General features: G+C 40.0%; 1 protein-coding gene across 5 annotated transcripts in view; it reads left to right on the forward strand.

The window, feature by feature from the left end:
- LOC127071942 (uncharacterized) overlaps positions 1-14,628 on the forward strand; it is a 204,183-nt gene that overhangs the window by 67,785 nt on the left and 121,770 nt on the right. For 4 of the 5 annotated variants that reach the window (XM_051011802.1, XM_051011805.1, XM_051011798.1 and 1 more), the window contains one exon: positions 1,015-1,061. The exons of the other annotated variant lie outside the window; for it this stretch is intronic. In XM_051011802.1, the coding sequence (XP_050867759.1) occupies positions 1,038-1,061 (24 nt within the window). In that variant the 5' untranslated portion in view covers positions 1,015-1,037. The remainder of the gene's footprint in view (positions 1-1,014; positions 1,062-14,628) is intronic. 5 annotated transcript variants of the gene reach the window in all.

Here is a 14,628-nt window from a genome sequence, read left to right on the forward strand (position 1 = left end):
AGGGAACAGTGTACAATGAGAAAGTTACTAATCCTCGAAATGGCAATAGCTATCTTTATAGTTTTGACGAGACGTGATCTCGATGCACCGAATGCAAATTGTAAACTTTCTCCTCGGAAACTTCTCTCCCTTCTTTCGTATTATCGATCAAACTTCTCGATGTTCATACGTATTTGCATGCACATTACGTTGAATTTTGTATGACCGCAAGCGCCTGTATTTGTTTGCGTGTATAGATAGGCCGCTTAATCCAATCGCAATGGGTTTTCCGAATTTTACCGTTTTTGTTCTCCTTTCCATGATTGGCGTTTCATCACGCGGAAACGAAAGCGTGATGTTTCATCGAGTCGTAAAGTGTGGAAAATAGATGATGCGAGGGGTGAGAGAGAGAGAGAGAGAGAGAGAGACAGATAGATAGTCTTTGTCAGAGAATTAATTGGAAAACGCAATGGATTATTGACAAGCATAGATTCGCGGCAAATAGTGTGGAGGTGAGCCATCGAATATTGAAAGGGTTCAATACGGTACGTTTGTCTACTGGTCCGGTCCGGCCTCGAAAATCTTGCTTAACTTTTCACGGAAACAATTACTGCGTCATTCTCTGTTCTTTTTTCTTTCTTTCTTTCTCGTTATTCGTCTGTCGAGGCCTAGCCATGTTTACCAAATCGTGTAGACATCCAAATTGATTTGTTTATATTCCTTTTCATTCTTTTCTCTCTCTCTCTCTCCCTCTCTCTCTCTTGTTATTATTATTATTACGTATGATTCAACAATGTTTTGTTATCACCGGTAACGCAACATACATACGTAGTAAAAGACGCGGTAAGTACATAGTAAATAATAAAAACACGTATGGTAGTAAAGGATGATTTTTTATGTTATGATAAACGTAATTTGCGTAAACATTCGAATTATGGTATGGGTTTATTTGTGAACCATTAGCGAGAAAATAATAAAAAGTGAAAGATTTGACTCGATAAACTCATTAAAAGTTTGTCATTAATTTGATTTCAGAAAACGGTGAGCGCGTCCTCTGCATGACAACGGGAGTAACATCAACAGTGAGTGAATCTTGAATAAATTCGATAAATCTGTAAACACGAAACAAATAGAGTAGGAACTTGGTTTGTTATAAATTTCGTAGATTTTCGCGGGTACCTCTAATGGACACCTTTAGTGATCGTTTATTTCTGTTGGTACTTGAGAATCAAATAAATGTCTCTTCGCACGACGGCCGTCGGATATTTACAGTCGACATTGAGAAACTCCTCTTGCGTTTAAACGCGTCATCGTGTTTCTTCTTATTGCCGCTTCAATATTACTTTATTCGAAACAACAAATCTTCGTGCCCTTCGTCGATCATACGCGAAAACGTTTTCAAAGTATTCGGTCAAAGTTTGAAAACATTCATCTTACAAGACTGGAGAATGTAGTACGTCGACATGGTAAATAAAGTTAAAGTAAATACGTGTGTCTAAACTTTCGTAGTATTTTTTCCAAAGACTCTGTATATCGCGTGTACGCCTAGGAATATTAGTTTCTTTTTTACATTTTTTTCAGGTTTGCTTATATTCCCAGAAAATCGAGCTCGAGCTCGAGCTCGAGCTATTTCGGCGAATTCCAAAGGCGATGTAAACAATCGCGGAATGGAACCGAATGGAACGATGATCGAATCAGTTCTCTTTGAAAATTCGTGGAGACAGGAGGCTACCGATCCTATCGTATCATAATTTGTAATATTGTAAATCACGAATTTAACGTGCACACGTTCGATTTATCCTAAGGCGCAACGAACTCGTAAAAATCGACTCCTGATCTATTCAAACTATTTTTACCAATGTAAGTATAAAGAGTGGAAAGAAGACGTTGCTAGATTTATACACATTATAACGCAACTCAATTTAAAGTCTTCCTTCTAGCGGCCGCTTCTCCATAATCAAGCCATCTAATTATAGGACAGCACCTTCCAACTTCTCGGAGGAGAGAAGTTTAGTTCTTACAATTAGCTGGCTCCGAGCTACATCGTAGAGTATGGCGAACCGTGAATCTTATTTCGCATTTAATCAAAGTAATTGCTAACCATCGTTGCTTGCCACAGAGGACTTCCTTCCACTTTTCACCCTCTCTTTCCTTTACCTCGCTTTTTCTTTTCCTCGCTTCTTAGATATCTTTCCGTAGAAATTATGCGCATATCCAAATATCGAGTTTTATCATCGCGTCGTTGCTTTCGTTCCTTATTGAAACGATCGTATAATTTAATCTTTTCGGACTATTATCAAATGAAGTTAGGTTAATGCTATTAATGGCGATACTACTTTAAAATCGGTTTTTTCTTAATTCAGAAATCGATGCGATCGAACGTATTTGATTAAATGTTTTGTCGTCGTGTTGACCATTGAACGAAAAGTAGAAAATTTATTGTTCCCAGTCGCTGCGAATGAAATTGAATAATATTCAAACAAAATTCTAAGAAGGTTATATAAATTCACAGTTTTCGAGCTGCTCCGAAGCTCCGTCGACGAAAGTAAAACGATGACAAAACCAGGAGGTTTCTTTCAACGCATTGACCCGGTATCGTTTTTGTTACGAATGTTTGTTCCTCTTCGATACTAGCAAAAAGATCGTTAGTGGGTCCTAGAAGTGCTATATCGATATCGTTTATCGATTCTAATTTACTGGAAAGTCATTAACGAATAAAAACCTTTTGAAATGTATTTAATGCTATGCTCTCTCTTTCTCTTTTTTCTTTCTTTCTTTTTCTTTTTTTCATTTTACTTTTTAACTTTTGTAATCAGTCGTGTGTAAAAATATTCTCTTATGCTTTGTGAGTAATGTAAATTTCAAGAAAAATTTTTACATTTGCCATTATTACGAAAATATAACACGAATTTGAAAATGAAAAAGCAATTTCCTTTGCAACGCTCTCGTTATCTACGTTCTGTTGGATTTCATTTAAACAATAAAATGTATATTCTGATATTACATTTATAGAAGATATAATGCAATTAAAGCTGCCAGGAGAAGCGTCCTTACGTGAAATCTTATATGAGTATATAACTAACGTTAACGTACTTGGTTGCTTGTTACAAAGGTGCGATCCAACGCGCATGCACAAACGTATGTTATCGCGAAACTAGCGACAAAAGGTAAATATCGACGAGAATCACATTTTCGAGATTATTCCCGATATGCAAGATGGAAATCACGTTAACGTCGTTTTACGCCAGCGACTCGAATTAGCGTCTCGATCATTCGCCATTGTTTCGAATATCGATTGAAAGCACACACGCGCGTATACGTATACGTGTGAATACGAATGATTTTTCTTTAGCCATTAAATAAACGTTTTAACATTAATAATTTGCTAGCTGTTAAAATTGTAGATCAAAATTTAGTATTAAACTGTGGAAATTGAAAAGGAAATGAAGAGAGATAGAGAAAGAGAATTTATTGTATAAATATTTATATATATGTCTGTGTGTGTGTGTGTGTGTGTGTGTGTGTGTGTGTATGTGTGTATATATATATATACACATATGAATTTACTTTTTTCGAATCGCTTCGAAGGTTACGGGTCTGTTATACGATTGTTTCTGGCTCGCTGACGAATAGAAAAACGACGAGTCCTTGGTCGCACCAAGAACGTAAACAGTAGAAATCGATCGGTTGTGTGAATTATTCTCATAAATAGAGCGGAGAGTCGAACGCAATGGTTTCGATCCGACAATGCGTTAGAGAAATACAATTTCCTATATTGATATAGTTTATTAATTAAAGGTATAAAGAATATACATACACACACACACATATAATACAAAATGAGAGAAAAGTAATATAAGAGCTATTTTACACGATAAATTAATTATTTTATAAATGTACACAAGAACGGTCAATAATTCTAGATTATGTTTTCCGTACGGCACGTGTTACTCGATTGTTTTTTGATACGACGATTCGTACCACTGGTTTGCAAATTATGGGTCATAACCACTTGATAATTCACGAAATTTTCACAAATTTTACAAATGGCGATGATAGGATCAAGTTCGATTCGATAAAGATCCTACGATGGTACACGGAATAAGTATACGCTCTTAGAATAAATTCGCACGTTTCCTCATTTAATTGAACTAGAAACGGAACTTGGATTAGTTCTCATGAAAGAGCGGCTAATCGAACGTCATTTAAATGAGAGGATAGTAATCGCGAGTTTGGCAGGAGGTTCGAGCATTTAACGTACCCATTCATTCTCGGGGAAAAGCCGTTAATAAACCATAGTGATTTTCACTCGGCAAAATTTCGACGAGAATGTTCGCGATCGTTGGGTAGAAGATATCGTAGTATTTGCGTCGGTGGCATTAGTAGTGGTGATGGCAGCTCTCTCTCTCTCTCTCTCTCTCTCTCTCTCTCTCTCTCTCTCTCTCTCTCTCGGTGAGTATATACACGCGAGGGTATAATTTAATCATCGATCGTGCTATCGTGCTCGATTACGAGTATCGCCAACAGTACTGGCACCAATACCAGTCTAGGGAAACAAGCTTTCCAGCGGGAACTTTGTGGCATGGCTTTCGAAGCTCTCTCACAAGCGCTTACTCGAATCCCAAAAGAAGAAGAAGAAGAAGAAGAAGAAAAATAAGAAGGAGAAGAAGATGAGAAGGAAGAGAAAAAGGAGGAGGGCCAACTCGAAGTATCGAGGTGCACGAAGCCCTGTCATTATTCTAATACGAAATAACGGGTCTCGCGTTATCGATTCGACTTAATATCCATCGTCGAGCGGCTTACAAATTGTTCGTTCAATTTTCATGAAGAAAGCCTCCTTCACTTCTTGCACTCGCGAGAGCGAGAAATCGGTGTTAGAGAGAGGGACAGAGAGAGAGAGAGAGAGATAGGGAAAGAATGATGAGCGGAAGGGAACTCTTATCGAGTAGAAATAGGGAAGAAAGCTATAAATACGAGTCGCCACGACGACGACGACGACGACGACGACGACGACGGCTACGACGACAACGAGTGGACCATTAAATTGCAAGCAAAGCAATTACATCGATCCTTTTCTCTCTCTCTCTTTCTTTTACTCTCACGGTGTTTATTTAATTCGCAGCTTAAAGAAAATTATCAACGACTTCAAAAAAGCTTTCGATATCGACGAGGTCGAGAGGTCACACTTTTGTATCCTCTTTGCGACGATGCTAGATCCACCCAGTCGAGAAGAGAAGAGAAGAGGAGATAGCGGAAAGAGAGTATGGTTAATAGAATGGATCTTACGGATAAAGTAAGAACAGGAAGAGAAAGGGCAAGAGAGAGAGAAATATAGGTACTTTTTACGATCGGACGAGTTTCAACGTTTTCTCGTCTTGAATTATTTAAACCGTCTCTTTTCCTCTCTCTATCTCTCTTTCTCTCTTTCTCTCGCGGATAAAATCTTGAATCGTACTTTGATGATCATTAATAGCGTTTCTCGAGAGTAAGGCGAGAGATCTCGTTCCTTTATTATTATACGGCTGATTGGAGAGGTCGAAGAAAATTATGTTGCGTATCTTTCGTCGAAACGAGACCGTGCTACGATCGATCGTGCCTTAAGAATGGTACTCGACGTCGAGCGTGTGTGTGTATGATTGTGTGGCTGCGTATACGAGAGAGAGAAAGGAGAGAGAGAGAGAGAACGAGTTTCGAGTTCGACGGGACGCTTTGACTTTCTGCGGTCGCACCTCGTTAACGATCTCTCTCTCTCTCTCTCTCTCTCTCTCTTACTCTCTCCCTCTCTCACCTACTTTGTACGCGCAACACTCGCACAGTTTCCAATGATAATTGGAATTATAGGCGATAACCATACTCGTAGAAGCGACAAAATGCGATTATAACGTCGCCACGATAGGAGAAAGAAAAGTTTTCCTTTTGGAGACTGTACATTCCGTTCTTTTCGGGATACTCGCATTTCCGTTTATTCTAAAAGAGAGAGAAAGAGAGAGAGAGAGAGAGAGAGAGGGAAAGAAAATAATCGTTTTATTTTCGGTACGTACTCGACAGCTTATTTCGAAATGAATCGGAACGGGAAAGAAACAATTTTATAATTTTATAGAAATTCTGTCAGACACACGCGGTGGTTTTAGTCGGAGAACTTTTATTGTAAGACGCTAAGAACGTAACGAGAGAAAGAGAAAGAGAAAGGAAAAGAAAAAGAAAGAGAGAGAGAGAGAGAGAGAGAGAGAGAGAGAGAGGTCGACGAAATAGGGGTAACTTCTCCAACCCCTTCGAAATTCTCAGCAAAATATCGACGTGATTTCGATAACTTATGACTCCTGCTGGTTCCAGTTCCACCACTTCTATGGTGATTGCCTTTTGTTACGGTTGAATAGCGTCTGCGGGTGCCGTACCACCCTCTTTCTCTACGTCTGGTCTAGCTCTCGGAAGGAAAACGTTTGCCTCTCGCTCTCACCCTTTCTTCTCACGTTGAACTCTTTGCAGAGGACAACTTCTCTCGGACCAAAACTGACCGCAGCTGAATAGGCAGAGAGACAGGGAAAGAACGGGTTGATCTTCGCCGCGTGTACGTACATTTACCTTTTCTTGTCAAGATAAAAAAGCTGTGTATCTCTGCGTATATCTGTCTACGCGAGAAAGATAAAAGAGAAAGAAGCAAAAGTGAATTTTACACGAATGATCATCGGCAAGAGCGAAAAGTATGGTGTGAACCTTCCAAGCCCCGTGAAATTATAGGGAATAAAGTTTAGAATTGCTCCTTCCCTCCTATCGCATTTCCTTTTCTCTCTTGCAGAGTCGTTTCGATTCCTTTAGCGACAGAAGTGGCCGACACTTTCTTTCTTTCTTTCAATCGTACGAATCGAATTTAAACTCGAATCGTGGGAGAATTGAACCACTTTGACTTCGGTCCTCCGACTTTTCTCTCTCTCTCTCTCTCTCTCTATTTTTCAGTGCAACCAAGAGAGAACGAAAGCGTGAAAATTAGAGCATGAAAGAAGCGTGATAACGCCGTGATAGGTGGAAACGGCAGAGATTTGACTTTGAACGAATTCAAATTCTAGACTTGGATTTTTTTGCGAACTGTTTCGAGTCAAATTTCTTCTTTTTTTCTCTCCGGGTTTTTTAGCTCGAAACAAATTTGTCGTTATCGCCGTCGTTGACTCCGGAATCGCGTCGTCCGCCTAACTTATCGCATTTGTCGCGATAGCGACGGCATACACGGATCAACCGTTGACGTGCTGACGCGAAAGTGTCGCAGCGAATATGACGCTGTTAACGTCACTCCTCATTTTCATATTTCCCGCCTACCACGCTCTCGACGTATACTCCCAGCGTTTCGCAATTATCGGAAAATGCACGCATTGCGATACATGTATATACGTACAGTTATGTATTATACGTGTATATATATGTATATATATATACGTGCACACACACACGCACACACATACAAATATATAAATATATAAATGTAGATGTAGATATATAGAGCCAGATATATAGATGTATAGAGACGGACGATAAAAAGAGAGGGTGAGAAGGGTGGTGGGTCGAGGTAAATGACAAATACAATATTCAGAGGCATTTATTTGCGCAAAAAGAACCTTTCGAAAAATATCAAATGCGGAGCAAAGCACGCGCGCATTTCTGGAGCGCGTGCAACGTTTCATTTGACAACAATCGCAGCGGTATTCGTTTTAATCCTGGCAACAAATTTGATCTGGATTATTTATCGAACATGTCAACGCCTCGTAGGGGATCCACCACGCTTTATCTCGAATTTTCTCCCACTTTCCTATATTATCCTCGATCGTTTCAATGCAAATTTGTTTGATCGTTGATGAAATTCGTAAAAAATGTTAAATATTGTAAATACGAACGAACCTCGAACGAAGGAATTTCTTCATTTTTATCTTCTTCATTAAATGAATTTTTTCGGAGATGGATCGATCCCCGAAGGTTCCTAAGAATTCGAACGTTTCATTCTAATTGACAAAAGATCGAACTCTTTCGCGGACGATCGTCTTCGTTTTCAAATTCCACTGCAAAGTGACGGCCAAGCTCAATTTTCTTCCTCGTTTTCTTTCCCTTTCTCTTTCGACCAATAGCATTCCTTTCTTCGGCGTAACAAAATTAAATTCTCCGTTGACGGATTGGTAACCGCCATTCTGCATTCTCGAATACGTCCAACCCTCTTCTTTAATGAATTTTTTTTCCGACACTTTTTATCTTCGCCGCGAAGTCGGAAAGATAACGATTACGTATAGAATCCTGTGTAAATGTTCTTTTTAATTAAACCAAACTTCCTTCTTCTGGTACGTACATTACCTTACTCAGCCAGGATTACCATCGACGAGAATCATTGTGTTTTGGAAATAACGACGCAAACGAAGTTTAATCTCATGAATGGTTTTTTTTTCCTTTTTAATGTCACATACACCTGTTGAGTATATACGTTGCGTTCAGTAACATTTATAGTACTCAACAACGATCAATCGTGATAACATTTGCTGTAAAAAAATATATATATATGACGAATTATCTCGTATTTCAATTCGCGATAAAAACATTACGCGTCGATTTATGAAAAATGAATTTGAGCAGTCGACGCGTATTTAATAAGAACCGTTTATATCATCTAACGAAGATTCTATTTCAACGGGGCTACGTGAAACGATGTAGATTTTACGGAAGTCTCTGCCATCATTTTTCTCAATACACCGGTATGCTCGACGATAAATCGAGGGAGATTTCACGCTCGACAGACAGAATCCGTGACGTTTGTAAGGACACGTTATACGAGATTTATCTCGTGCGCATACGAGTATTCTTGTCAACTCGATATAACCAATTTCCCGTTTGATCGATCTAACAATGACGTTTTATTTTTATGAACAGGTTCTGTCGGTGTGTTAGGAAGAAATATTCATTAGAGAAGATGCGCCTTGATAAATCTAATTCGTTTAGGTACTAACGGGGGTGACCTTTCGCTTTAAATTTTGAAAACCATCGGAATATCTCTGACGCTCGTAGTACGCGTCGGCGCGTTTAGGCGTATGTATATGTCCGTAATATTGCATAATCGCCGAGGGGTTGGAGGAAGCAGGAAAAGGGGTGGGGTCAAAGCGTCGGTGGTGTTTTGGCGCGTCGCTCGACGCGTCGTCCCGCGTTTCACCAGTTCATGACTTCAATTAGCGGCTTTAACGAAGTCACGATTACGAGATGAGAGACCAAGCGAGGGAGACGGAGAAAAAGAGACAGAAATAAAGGGTAGAACTCGATAACAACCTAAAGTGCACTTTATCGCTCTTTACCCCCCTCTCTCTCTCTCTCTCTGTATCTTTCTTTTTTTTTCGTCGTGAGAAACACGAGATGTGTACCGACGAGAAAAGATTCAACCTTTCTTCCTTTCCCTTTATTCCCTCTCTCTCTCTCTCTCTCTCTCTCTCTTTTCTTGAAAAGTCTTAAGAAAAGCCGCGGACATTTCTCGCGGGTAAGTTCTTCTTTGACAAAGTTACTCTTCCTGGTTGGCTGCCACCACTATTCCCAAGTTTTCCTTCGTATAAACTTTTACCTTGACCCAGCGGGCAAAAAAAAAGAAGAGACACGGCAAGAAGAGAGCTAGTTGTGTGTGAGTGTTTATGCGTCAGCGTGTGATAGCGTGATAGCACGAGATGCTGGTATAAGTACGGAAGTGGGCAGTGAGAATACGCGCAACTGGTTGGACCCGCCAACTTTTCTCCGACACGTGAGAATTACAGATGCTACTGGATTGCGCCAGCCCAATGTCTCTTCGCGGCCTCACCTCCTTCCCTTCTCTCTCTCTCTCTCTCTCTCTCTCTCTCTCTCTCTCTCTCTCTATCCATCTCTCTATCTCTATCCATCCATCCATCTATCTCTTCGTCTATTTTTATCGAAGACTACGAATTAAACTTCTACTTTCGTTGCCGCGCATCAGGGGCTCGCTTCGGAGATAAAATCGATCGCTTCTAAGAAAGTTTTTTTCCCTTATTCTTTTTTACTTAGACATACCTTCCCGAGGGAGGAACGTTCTCCAAAAGCCGTACTCGGCTCTATTTGAACACCGTACAAAGTTGTTCTAATATCGGATATCGGATTGAAACGCGACGTCGGTGATATTTCTGCGTTCGGAACTTTCCTCGTAATTCGTGAATTTTTGAAAATTTATTCGATCGATAGAAGAATATCTTATAAATAATTTCGATATGATCCATTGTTATTATTAATAAGTACCTACCAATTTGTTATTTAGACATTTATCTTTTCTATTTATCTCAAAAATCGTTCATAAAGCCATAACATTACAATATATTATTTCTTATTATGGTCGAGCTACGTATCTTATTAAATTGTATGATTCAACTTACTTCGGGGAAGATGGCGATCTCGTCAAAAAGGAAACCCGAGATATACAGAGTTCGCTATAAATCAAACCTAAGATGGTTTATATCGTCGTCGTCGTCGTCGTCGTCGTCGTCAGGGTTTGCTATAGCGTAACTTCGTGCCAAGAACAACAATTTCTCCGTGCAGCTAATGTTATAGATAGTTTTGTCATTCGATATCCGCCCTTTTGCCAAGGCGTACAAGCGCGATATTTACCCGGCGTGTGCTACCAACCGCGAGTCAATTTTTTCGCAGATAATTATTCGCCCTTTCTTATTTTCCCTTTCCTCCTTTCCCATCTCTTTCTATTTTTATCTTCTTTATCACATTTCTATATTTTCCGTTTAGTCTCTCGTTACGACCAAAGAGCGAGAAAGTGAAAGTTTGAGCGAAGAGAGAAAGAGAGAAACATATCGCTTAACGCATTCCCAAAGCGAATATTTGTGCGTCTGCCAAAAGTGAAGAACGGCCGATTTACCGTACGCAACGCGTCAAAGCGTAAATCTATTCGTTTCGGGAAAAGATGACAAGCCAATTAAAACGGAGCTTGTTAAAATCGTAGGTGGAGCTCTTTAACGTTCGTCTACGATCTTATGTTCCTTTTTTATGATCTTTTACATCTTAAAATTTCAATTATAATATTTTTTGTCTTTTGCTCTTTTTTCTTCTTTTTTCTTCTCTTTTTTCTTTTTTTTCCTTTTCTTTCTTCTTTTGAAAAGCATTCGTAGAAAGATAATAAAAGCTACTAACGAGATGTAACGTCGAGGAAACGAAGCTAGATATATGTATAGAATAGCATACGCGAAACGTGTCCTTTCTTAAGCATCTAAGAGCGAGTGAACGAGTTGCTTGCTTGCTTGCTTGCTTGCTTGCTTGCTTGCACGGGGTATTGGTTAGAATTTCTCAAGGAGCGCAATAATTTTAGATACTGCTCTCCATAAATATCTCTCAGGCTGTAGGTAATTTTAGTTGCAGTATAGTCGCCTCTCTGAATATTTCGGTGAGAAACAGAGAGAGAGAGAGAGAGAGAGAGAGAGAATGGGGCGGATTCGTTAGCAAGGCGTGAGTGTTTTAAATGCCTCTCAGTCTTATACAAAATGATGATAAAGAAGAAAAAAGGATAGAGGTATCGTTTGCTAGAAATATGCAAAAAGTGTACTATCCATCATTTCTTTTTTTACTCTCTTCTTTTTTTCCTTTTCGATCAACTAGAGATAAAATGAGAATGGGAGAAAGGAAAGTGCTTTTATATCAATCCTTCCTCGCTTATTAAACTTCGAACGTCGTCAACTTGCGTTACTTTAACGAAACTATATACTTTTGCACGTAATCATCTATCCTCTCGATATCTTTCTCTTGAAATCGAAAGAAGTTCGTCGTGAAAGAGACGGAAGATCGCTGAGCTTGCGAGGATTAGCAATTCCTCGAGTGTACTTTCTCTCTCTCTCTCTCTCTTTCTCTGCTACTTTGGTCGCGTGAAATAGGAAGATCTTCACTTTTCTCGTTTCGCTTCTAGCTTAACGTTATACGCAGGCGAGACACTTTATTCGCGATATATATCACATATACGATATATCCATTAAATTCGAGAAACGGCAAAGAAATCGAGATTTTTGCAAAGTCGACGATCGAATCGATTCGCGAAGATATTGCACCGAAAAACGAACTTTATTCCCTCGATCGATCTTTGTAATATTTGTTCTCGTTAATTATTTATCGTCGTAATAGTAATATCTATCTATATTTCTCTTTTTCTCCCTGTACAATTTCGTTATCTCTCTTTCTCTTTCTCTCTCCCTCCCTCTCTCTCTCTCTCTCTCTCTCTCTCTCTTTCTCTTTCTCTCTCTCCTCACACACGAACCTTCCCCATTTCTCTCTGCATAGCCGCTGTTTGTTCCCGCCATTTCGCCATATTATCCGGCGAATGCAATTCACCGAGGCGTTTACTTCCGGTTGCTGTTATGACGTCATTGTTCGGCCGCCACAAGCGTCGAGACACCGACGCGCACGCAAGCGTCGAAATGTTGTGTCGGGCTATCTTGCTAAAACACCGAGTGCAGTTCGCGCTTTGTCCGTTCTGATTGTCGAGGTCGATCGTGTTATCGACATGTACGTGTATGTACATATGTCCCTTCCTCCCCCTCTCTCTCTCTCTCTCTGTCTCTCTTTCTTCCTCTCGCTCTTTCCCGGTTTCTTTCTCATTTCTCTCATTCGAATTCGCCCCAGGCTTCCGAGCGTGCACGCAAAATTCTATTTAATTTTGAGGCGTCATTGCGAGGAGGAAATAACGTGTCCATGGACATAGGTTTTTCAACCCTCTCGACTTTTTCCCCTTTCACGTAGGCGCATGAAATTTGCCGATAAAACGCGACACGAAGGAAAGACAAAGCTTGAAACGTTTGAATCTCCCGCTACTTTTTTTTCTCCCTTATCTTCTCTTTTCTCTTCTTTCTCTTCTTTTTCGATTCGCACGATTGCCGGGCAATTTCAAAGTTTAGCTTCCGAAATGAAAATGTCCGCGGCAAAAAAGGGAAAAGTTATTATGTAAAATTGTGCAATTATATTATAAACGAAATACCGCAATGAATTCATCGATGCGTTCGTAATAAATTTATGCATGTTTAAGTTGAATATGGAACAAAAGCAAAAGAAAGAACCGATAACGCATCGAACGATTTTCTTTTAATTACTTTATTAACAGAGCAGTATCGGGGGAATTTCGATTATCGGGAAAAATTGTGAGAAAATCGATGAATTTGATGAGACAAAAAGAGAGACGGGAGATAGACATCAAAGTAGAGTCAATTGAGCCTTCCGTTTCAAGAGAGATAGTCAAGCAAAGAGATAAAAAGTACGGGTGTAAGAGAGACGATAGCTCTGAAGCTGCTGTACGCAGTGTGTGTGTGCGTGCGTGCGCGTACATGTGCGTTTGTGCATACGTGCGTGCGTACACAGGCGCGGCAAGAAGAATGCGCGATTACGTGGTGACAATTGATCAAAGTACTTTCGAGAGACTTATTTGTAGAGTGTGCACGCGTTGCCACGAGACGTTGGACGGTCGAGACGATCGGAGGAAGAGGAAGAAGAGGAGGAAGAGGAGGAAAAAGAAGAAGAAGAAGCAGGGTGTATTATAGCGCGGCACAGCTGTGTGTAAAGTTGGAATGCGGCGTGTGGTGTGCGCCTTGGAGGAATGACTCATGAAGTGCGTGCTAAATTCAGACAAGCTGCTAGTAACGGTGGATCGCCGACGTAACGCCAAAGCGTTTGTCAAACGACGATCGTTCTATGCTCGGCCTTCTTCTTCTTTTGCTCCGTCTCTTCCATCTTCCTCTATTTCGTCGGATGGACAAAGGAAAGAGAAAAAGAATCGAAGACGACCGTGTCAAACTGTCCAAACTGTCGTTCTCTGTCATTAAATCGTTACCGTTATTGGATACAAATTAGCTTTGGAAATGATACGTCTTGGGCACGGCCACTTTGCGTGATCTATGATCCTTTGGGATATTCCGCATGACGACGACCACTGCGATCACGTTTGATGAATTTTATTTACAATCGTTTATCGCTCGTAATTTCGTAATAACTTCTTAAAGGTCTTTCGATCGGTCAGACCTTTCTACCGATGTATAATAGAGGTTGCTAAGAAATTGGCAAAGACGTTAACGTATTACGCTTCTAATCGTTGATCGTAGATTAATTATTCTCGCATTAGCAAAAGTTTGTTCGTTTATCGCAATCGTACTCTCGCAACTCTCTCGTCTATCGATATAAACGCGACATTCTGGAAATATCGTCTCTCTCTCTCTCTCTCTCTCTCTCTCTCTCTCTCTCTCTCTCTCGATGTCATAGAATCAATTATCGGTAATTTTAATTATTTGCGAATGTAATTGCCATTAGCATTCAAAGTTCGCTATAACGACAATGTTTCCTAAAATGAACGAGCGAAAGTTTTGTTTTTACGTTCCCCAGAGGAAACTCGCAGGATGACACGCGAGGTATTCTAATTTGCATCGGACAGCTAATTGAGTTCAATCTAAGAGTTAATTGAGTTCGAACGAATAGTCGATTGAGCTAGTCGATCTTGACCAAGTTCGACGATGACAAAGGCACCCGTTTATATCGATTATTAATCGAAACACACGTTTATATCGATTAAATACGAATAATCCATACGATGGAAGTAGGAAAATTGTTATAATTAATACAGATGTGCATTTGGAAGCATCTCGACCATGTAACTAA

Source organism: Vespula vulgaris, chromosome 24 (assembly GCF_905475345.1).
Source record: "Vespula vulgaris chromosome 24, iyVesVulg1.1, whole genome shotgun sequence".
NCBI lineage: Eukaryota > Metazoa > Arthropoda > Insecta > Hymenoptera > Vespidae > Vespula > Vespula vulgaris.